Here is a 9,260-nt window from a genome sequence, read left to right on the forward strand (position 1 = left end):
CAACAAAGTCAAACTGAAGGCATGCTACATCAGAGCGATTAGGCACACTGTGCTCAAAGCCGTTTCAATTGCTGCTGACAGATAAAAGCTGGGGTGTAGGACGGAGTTTAAATCAAAGTTGCAATGGTCTCATTCACGCGCCCTGCCCTTTGACCTTTTCCCACCAGGAAAGGGCCCGTTGGACGCGCAGTCTCTCTGAAGCCAAACGGTTGAGCGGGCAGGCAGGGTTGTTGAGAGTGAGAGAGAGGCCCCAGAGAGGGAAAAAATCCGCCAGGGGGAGGTTGTGTGTGTGTGTGTGTGTGTGTGTGTGTGTGTGTGTGTGTGTGTGTGTGTGTGTGGTTTGGGGGGTGCTGTCAATCAGGAGCACATACATTGTGTAGGGGATTAGTGCCTTGTATTCCCCCCCTCCTCTCCTCCAACCCTCAGTGTGCGCACACACACACACACACACACACATAACACACACACACACACACACACACGCACATAACACACACACACACACACACACATAACACACACACACACACACACACACACACACACACACATAACACACACACACACACACACACGCACATAACACACACACACACACACAAACACACACATACATACATACCAGCCCCAAACCATACACATAAAAGAGCAGTGAAAGGGGAACTGTCCATTTTCTTTCCAGTGCGTGAGGCACCGTACCGACATTGAGTGGGAGTTGTTTTCATTTGAAGTCTTTTTCATGAAGTACGCTTAATTATGGGCACTGAGGAGGTGTTGGCAACTCAAAGGCTAAGTCTGGTTTCGTTCGCTCTTTTCCCCCCACTTTGTTCAGGTTTGCGTGAACATGTCCTCACTATCATTTTTTCCCCTCCGCATGGTTCCCTCCCTCCCTCCCTCTCTCCCTCCCTCTCTCCCTCTCTCCCTCCCTCTCCCTCCTTCTCTCATTCGTTCACTTGCTCCCTGGGGTGGGAGGGGGAATTCTGTACCATGTGTCTGTGACTCTGTGAGAGCTTTCAAGAAAATAAAACACAGAGGCCCCATGGTCGCCCCCTCTTCTCCTCCCTCTTGCCCTCCCCTCCTTCCTCCTCCTTTTCCGCACCCTGTAATTCCCTTTCTTTCTCTCTCTCTTTCTCGACCATGTGTGATTTCATGTCTTTTAAAGCTCAGCCCAGTCTCTATCTGTCACGCCGTCCGCCAGCGTGTCTCTGTGTGAGTGACCGTCTATAAGATGCCGCAATACAAACCTGACAGATGCAGCCGCGGGCCGGATGCATACACTCAGTCAATAAAACCCATTAGGTTTACTGTCCGCATTTCCCAGGGGGTGAACGAGTGTAGAGAGAGAGAGAGAGAGAGAGAGAGAAAGAGAGTGAGAGGGTGGGGGGGGGGAGGCAAAGAACGTGAGAGGGAGGGAAGCAGGGAGTGGACAAGAGTAAAAGAAAAAGCTTTTTTGTTTGGCTAAGTAAACTACAGGAAAGCGAGAGGGATGGAGGTGGGGTGAGGTTGGGGGTGGTGGGTTGAAGTTGGGGGTGGTGGTGGTGGTGGGGGTGGGGGGGATTGGTGGGTTTTGGGAAGGGAGGGAGGGAGGGAGGGAGGAATGGGGAGGGTTTGAATTCAATGCCAGGGCAGGACTACATGGAAACGTGGCCATGTCCTCGCTGGCACGTCCGGATTAGATTACCTCGCATGTCGGTCGCAATGAGTCTCGATCGCTGCCTGCCCGTATTGATCGGTCCGGCCGGGTTGAACTCGCTTACCTTTTCCCTTTGGCTGGAGCAGGCCAGAAACGATCCAACAACTGCCAGTGCTTCCGTAAAAAAAAAGACAAAAATATCCCACCCCTCTTCCCAGACCCGGGAGTCATAAGTGAGGGAGGATATGGCCCATTAGGTTAAAGCGAATTACAGTGTTATTCAAGTTCCCGGCATACTGTATCGAATGTCCAGTTGGTAAACAAACTACCAAGGCCTGCACGGAGTGAAAATAGCTCTCCTTTTCCATTTCTGGGGTGACATTTGCCTAGCCTTTAATCCAGGGGGTGCTTTTTTTGTTGCGAATACGGAGGGCTATTTTGGAGGCTCAGGGACAGGCAGCTCCAGGAACAGGACGGGAGCCTATTTCATACACAGAGTGGCCTTCCTGTCTGGCCGAGCCAAAGAGGAAGTAATAAAGCAGGAAGACTTCCTCAGGAGCTGCCAGAGGGGGCAGAGACGTGTGGGGCGGATTGGTTGTGGTGGTGGTGGTGGTGGTGGTGGCGGCACAAAACACGGAGAGGAGAGAAAAGGGTGGAGAGAGGCCAAGGCAGCACTGGGGCTACAAGAATGTATAGCTATAATGTATAGCTCATTAAGTCAAATGAATTGACTGCACATAATGATATAATGTCTGTGTGTATGTGTTGCAACTCTATGTTGGCTTGACTGTGGGGGTTATTTGGGTGTTCATTGAAGTATGAAGTATCATTGAATGACTTGGTGAAAGAGTCCTGAATTCTTATTTGGTGTGAATTGAAATGGCTTCATTGAAAGTTTCTTTTCATTTGAATGTATATAGTTCCTTTGGATGGAACATTCAGAAAACTGAACTGAGTTAGGCCAGACTCTATGTTGTAAGCAGTGAGATGAATGTGGTTTGGGTTTGTTAGTCCAGCTGTTATGTGCTGAGCCTCTAAACAGCAGAGCTACTGCAGCTGTGGCAGTTGGCATCGTCCTGCCCGCTACCTGTGTGCCACGCTGCCCACACACACCTGCCGGCACTGCACTGGCAAGACTGCCAGCTCTCCAGATGACTAGCATCAGTTGTCTGGTGCCCCCCCCCCCATCCCGCCCCCCCTGTCTGAACGCTGTGTCCTTTACCTCAATCTGCCTGGCGCTGCCCCAGAATAACGTCGTGCCCGACGGAAACAGCCTGCCACTGCCACAAGGGCGCTCTGTGGTTGCCACGACGACGCAAAGTAATCATCATTTGCTGGCTCTATCTGTGTAAGGGGGGAAAGAGCGGAGGTTGTGGCTTCCTTTTACACATGGCCTTTAGAGCACTACAATTCTCCAGTTGCATCATCGGCCCGCTCTCAGTTCGTCCTTTTTTTGTCCTTTTACCTACTGTTGACTCAGTTCTGCCTTTTATCCCTTATTCTCATCCTTTTTTTAAAACAACAGATCAGGCAATTCCTCACTCAGCGAGGCAAAGGAGGCAGGAGTCAGGCAAGGGTGCTGGTGAGGCTTAAGGCAAAAGGGACAACCTCCCACTGAGACAGCAATGCTTAGGGTTGCCAGGAAAGCAACCCCACACCCACCCACACACACACACACACACACACACACGACACACATACACATACACGCAGAGACAGAGAAACACACACACTCAGATACGGTCACATACAAAGACACACATACGGACCACCACACAGAGGTATGAGTGGGTGTGTTCATGTCTGATCCTCCTCTCCTGGGGCCTCGAGGTGAATGCATGCCTGGATTCAGTGCTGGTTCGGTGGACAGCTGCGAGGCATGGCGGGACTTGCTCTCACTCTCCATGCTATTGTTGGGGGGGAACAGTAGGAGGATACAGTCATTCCCGTACATACACAGGAGATTGTGTGTGTGTGTGTGTGTGTGTGTGTCTGTGTTCGGGACTGATCTATGTCCATTCATTCTTTTAGAGGAGGCTTGTCCTGCAGAGCACAGCTGGGATTGTGTTTCGGGTCCATCTGCCATTGAACTGGGAAGCTAAGAGCACAAAGCACAATGCAAAAGAGAGAGAGGGAGAGAGAGAGAGAGAGAGAGAGAGAGAGAGCGAGAGAGTGTGGAAGAATTCTCTTACAAACAATGTTACATAGGAACACTGTTGGGTAGTGGCGTGCATTGTTCGACACCAGCCATTGCACACTAAGGTTGATCAGATGTCCACAGATGAATGCATTTGTGTTTGTGTGTGTCTGTGCACTGTCTACCAGGCCTTCGGCGCTAGTTTACCCAGTCCTTTGTAGCGACTTATCAGCTTGAATCTCAGTTCAGAAGCGACCATTAAGCCACAGCGGGTGAACCACATAAACCACCAAGAAAGACACAAACACAAGAAGATTTACATTTTCTTTCTTTTATTTTCTTTGCTTTAACAGCACCCCCTCCCCTCCCCTCCAAGAAAGAAGAAAAAAAACAGTACATTTGTCTACATCACAGGCAAGAATCATCGTCAGTATATATTTTATCCCACAATCCTTTTCACCAGGAGAAAGATAACCCAAAACAGAACCACTCGCCAGCCCAGCCCAAGCCAGCCACCCCAACTGGACCCATGCCTCTCACCCCAACTGTTTTCACACCCCTGGCCCAGTAGAAGCTATTCCCTCAACTCAAAACAATAGCGCCAAGCGGCTTGAGGGACTCCTCCCAAGAACTCTTCCTGTCGATAGCTTTCTCCGGCCCTTGTTCACCCTTCCTCATAGTACTTGTTTTGCCTCCCTCCACCACTCTATACTCTCATTTGCCCCTCTGTTCTCTCTCTCTCTCTCCCATGTGTGACCTTTACCTCAAAAAATGGTCATGATGTACGACCAGCTCTATCGGTCAGTCAGTCTTGTTGACACTGTCAAATTTCTTTTAAAAAGAAAAGGTCCCAGGCCCATCAGAATGTTTTCCGCACTGAATCCAGTTCCTCTCGGCAGCCACCCCATTCCACATCTAGAGCAAGCTGCTTCGAGAACACACACACCCTGGGAGTTAGGAGCTGACCAGACTGGAGTTCAAGACCAGTGCCAACGTGAGGACCATAAAGAGTAATTTAGAGGGGGGGGTGAAACAATGGTAAGTGGATACCCATGGCTGTCGGGTGTTCTCCATTGTAATAGAGCGGTCTTGTGCTCCATGTACGCCTGGCATTGCGAGAGGAAGACTGTGGTCTGCGTTCTTCATTTCACCACCTCAACGTTACAGACCACTGAGGGTAATTGTCTACACCAAAAAAGAGAGAGAGAGAGAAAAATCTGGAGGCAATAAAGTTGTTCTGTTATGCGTCGTGTCCCGGCAATCATGTGAGAAGGTTTCTTTTTTTCCCCTTTTCGCGTAAGGCCATTCAGACAGACAGACAGAAATGTGGCAGTTAGGCAGGAAAAAAAGAAAACACAAAACTCCTACTATGCATTTATTTTGTAGCCTCCTCCCCCCCCCTAACAACAGGTAACATCCTCAGAAAAGCTTAAAACACTCCTCTATGTTCATTAGCAGCAAAGCCCCCTCGGCCTGAAACTCTGACCCTCCTGAAAGCTAGCGTGGCCATAACGACGGATAGAATCGGAGGACTGACGGTGGTCCTTCGGACACACCGAATCCCCGACAAATTAAAAGATTAAACAAATATTCCAAAACAAAAATAAGTTGGATTGCAGAGGATCATTCTGTAATAGAAATGACAAAGACAAAAAAAAAAGAAGAATCCCCAAATAAACTCATTTTAGGTTTTCTGAAGAACTGTGTCGATATTTTAAGTGCTACGATGGCGTTAGTGATTGATTCAGTTAACACCTTGTCATCCACACACACACACACAAAGAAACACATCCACACACACACACACACACAGATTGCATTTTGGCATGGGTTGGACTCAGCGGTGTTGCCTCCTGATGAGGGGCGTCCCTGACTGGTGCCCCCCCCCCCAGCCCCAGTTGCGTGCAAGGAGGAAAGTACCGGAGAGAGGTGTACCACCGAATGAGGACAGAAATAGACTGCAGAAGTACGAGGGGCCAACACTCACTCACGCATCAGTAGACCTTACAGAACACGCAAAGAAAAGAGGAAGCAGCAGCAGCAGCAGCAGCAGGGGGAGAGATAGAACGATAGAAAGAAAGAAATGACGACAATGAAACGGCAAAAGACAAAGATAGAAGGCACTTTAGTGTAACTGCAAGGGTGATGCACAGAAATAAAGGAAGAAAGAAAGAAAAGAAAAGAAAAGATAGCAGAACCTGAGTCATTTCAGGTTAAGTACTCTTGCAGCTTGACAAATAACAAGTTTGGGTGGTGGACACCTAAAACTCAAGAACACGGCCCTGAAACCAAATAACTCTTAATGATAATTGACCCACTACTTTCACCTTGTGTGTGTGTGTGTGCGTGTGTGTACTGGGCGTGAGACAGAACCACAAGCTAGTCCCTCTAGTACAGCTCAGATGTGAAGTAAGGCCAGCTGGTTTCTATTCTTTCACTCATCATCACCATCATCACATATTATTTACAATACACACTATAGAATGGACTGCAATTCCCTCTTGGTTGATTTCTGTCTGAGGTGATATTTCTATTAAAAAAATAAACATTTCCACACACACACACACACACACACACACACACACACACACACACACACACACACACACACAAAGAGAAAACAGACCACCACATTAGTCACTACCATGTTCTACTTTGAGGCTATGCTGACGGTAAAGCTAAAGATGAGGCTGCAGACATCAAAATAGGCACTTCTGCAAGGACATCCATACACTACATTATATTCAAGGGCCACAGTTGTGCTTCATCTGCTCATCTTTAGACTGAATCCAGTTCAGTTCTTCCTGCGTCCAGATTCCACCGGGCTCGACCAATCTCACTGGCTCCTCGATGGGGGCGGTCACGGTCCAGTCTCTCCCATGATTGGCTCGAGCAGTATGTCCATCAGTCTCAGGAGTTAAAGTGCACCTTAACACCGTAAGATGGTTTTGTCTTTGTTTGTCTAGACAATTTTTTCTTCCTCTTTTTTTTTTACATTTTTGGCACTTGTTCTCATTGGTTGCCATGAGCACCAGAAAAAAAATCTAAACGCAAACAAATGTTGGAGTTTTATTCACTTGAGTCTCGCCATTTCTTCTGCTGCAGAGGCAAGTTCAACTCCAGACCCTGAGTCTATCAGGACTCCATATCCCACAGTTCCAAAGGTGTGGGTGAAACAGACTTCAACACTCTGAAAGACAGAGAAAAACACCACATTATTAATAATTATTATTCATTTCATTGTCATAATTAATGTCCACATTTTTTCCATCTGTTTTGTGTTTAATGTTCCTATTCTTTCTAATACACCATGCACTCTCCACTGTGACCATTACGGTCTATCCGGAGTGAATTCATATCAAACTGAAATACAGATTACAGATACACTTTCAGGGTATATACAGCAATCCTTAAGTTAAATTTAATACCTTTTTAATACCTTTTTTTACTACCTTCTGAATTTTTTTAAAACCATCACGACACTGAGTTGCAAGTGTTAATCGGCGACCTTTCTAACGTTTACGGAGATTTTGACATATATAACACTATACACAACATAATAGATTTAGAGACTCACTGATGTTGACCACATATTGCACACATTTATTTCATTTTGTGAATAAAAATAAAACAAACTACATTAAATGTGCAATGGAGAGATAGTTCCAGCACACTGGCTGGCATTCACTACATGAACTGTTGATGCATTATAAACTGGCATCTGCTATATGAATTGTTGCTGATATCACTTCACAAACTGGCATCCACTACGTGAACTGGTGTGCTATAGGCCTAATATGAACTCATGAGCAAACATCAACACGAATGGCCCTGCCTTGTTGATGCCATCAACAAGCTGTTTTTTGAAGAACGATGCTAATCCAAATCTGATGATGTAGCCGGTTTTGTCTTTACCACACGTGAATGACTTTGCGATGTCAGAGTCGGGAAACATTTCTTTAAACAGCTCCGAAATCCCTTCGTTGGAGTTCAATGAGTGGTGTTTAACTGCAGTGTTTAAACACCAGAGCCTCCGCACGCAGTGTTGGTGTGGTGCCTATAGTCACCCGGAGGTCAGACGTAGTTGCTGGAGCCGTAGCGTTGGCTTGTACCGTGGCACTAGTGGTGGTGGTGCAGCAGCACAGACAGTTGGCAAAGTGGTAGAATGAACTGCTCTCACCGACCGCGCATTCCATTTTTATGTTCAGTGGATTGCATATGCGACCGAAGTGCATTAGCTCCCATCCAGTTGACATTGATGTTTTTTTTACAAACCGAACAATAAGCCTGCCAGTTATTCCCTACTACACCCAGCTGTCAGAAAACTTGCATTTGCCCATGACGACGACGATGGTTGTCTGGACGTTGAAGATATGCCTAAACAAGTCAAAAACGTAAGCCAGCCAGTTGGTTACCCAGTTGAAGCGCGCAGTGTTTGAGATGTCGAACGACCACTGAATATGACGTCAGCATCAAACATACAAAGTTGAGACTTCAGGATTGATACGGAAGATCTTTGATTGTGTGCCCAGCTTTGCTAAAGCCCGCATTTAAACGAACTAACGCGAACTTTAGAAGATAGAATTTCAATCAGAATAGGACACTTGAAAAAATAATACCTATTTAAAAAAAAAAGAATACCTCTAAAACTACATTTAACACTTTTAATGGCATTAAATTTGGCAATTTTGATTTATCACCTTTTAATACTTTTTAAAACCCCGCGGACACCCTAACTTTGACTTTGAGGTGACAGTTCAATGAACACCATCCAAATGCAAGGAGGAGACACCTTATAAGAGCTCCTTAAGACGTGGCAGTAATGGCGAATTCTCTGCCGTCATAGACACCAAATGATGCAGTGATACGGTGAGACATGTGGAGGCAAAACTGGATGTGTAAGGACAGACATGGCTAGAGGGGGGGGGAACAGTTCAAGTGTGTGTGAGTGTGTGTGTTTGCCCGCATGGAAGTGTGTGATGTGACACTGTGCGGAGATGAGTCACGAGGCCCAGCACAAACCCAATCACGATTAGACTTTGTGTGTGTGTGTGTGTGTGGTCCATAGTGACCTCAGTGTGGTGTGCGTAGTGGTCCATAGCGACCTCTTTTGGGGGCGTCAATAAGCCAGAGCTGCCTGGCCCATAGTCCTCAGTCACTCCCAGTGGGCAGCTCCGGTTTCCCAGCATCATCTGGGCCTGCCTAGCCCCGCAGCTGCTCAGCTTTGAGACAGAGGAGGAGTGGAGATACTGCTCAACTTTGAGACAGAGGAGGAGTGGAGATACTGCTCAGCTTTGAGACAGAGGAGGAGTGGAGATACTGCTCAGCTTTGAGACAGAGGAGGAGTGGAGATACTGCTCAGCTTTGAGACAGAGGAGGAGTGGAGATACTGGTGACCAACAGAAGAGAGGAAAAGAGACTTGCCTGGCGTGTTAGTGCAGTGACAGTGTAGCCACCCAGTCTGTGTGTGTGTGTGTGTGTGTGTGTGTG

General features: G+C 47.2%; 1 protein-coding gene across 1 annotated transcript in view; it reads right to left on the minus strand.

Moving 5' to 3' along the window:
- Window positions 1-4,090: 4,090 nt before the first annotated feature.
- The window catches only part of si:ch73-335l21.1 (insulin receptor substrate 1-B), a 43,527-nt gene continuing 38,357 nt past the window's right edge, over window positions 4,091-9,260 (minus strand). The window contains exon 4 of the mRNA XM_042710518.1: window positions 4,091-6,960. Coding sequence (XP_042566452.1) covers window positions 6,953-6,960 — 8 coding nt within the window. The 3' untranslated portion in view covers window positions 4,091-6,952. The remainder of the gene's footprint in view (window positions 6,961-9,260) is intronic.

Source organism: Clupea harengus, chromosome 18, assembly GCF_900700415.2.
Source record: "Clupea harengus chromosome 18, Ch_v2.0.2, whole genome shotgun sequence".
NCBI classification, from domain to species: Eukaryota; Metazoa; Chordata; class Actinopteri; order Clupeiformes; family Clupeidae; genus Clupea; species Clupea harengus.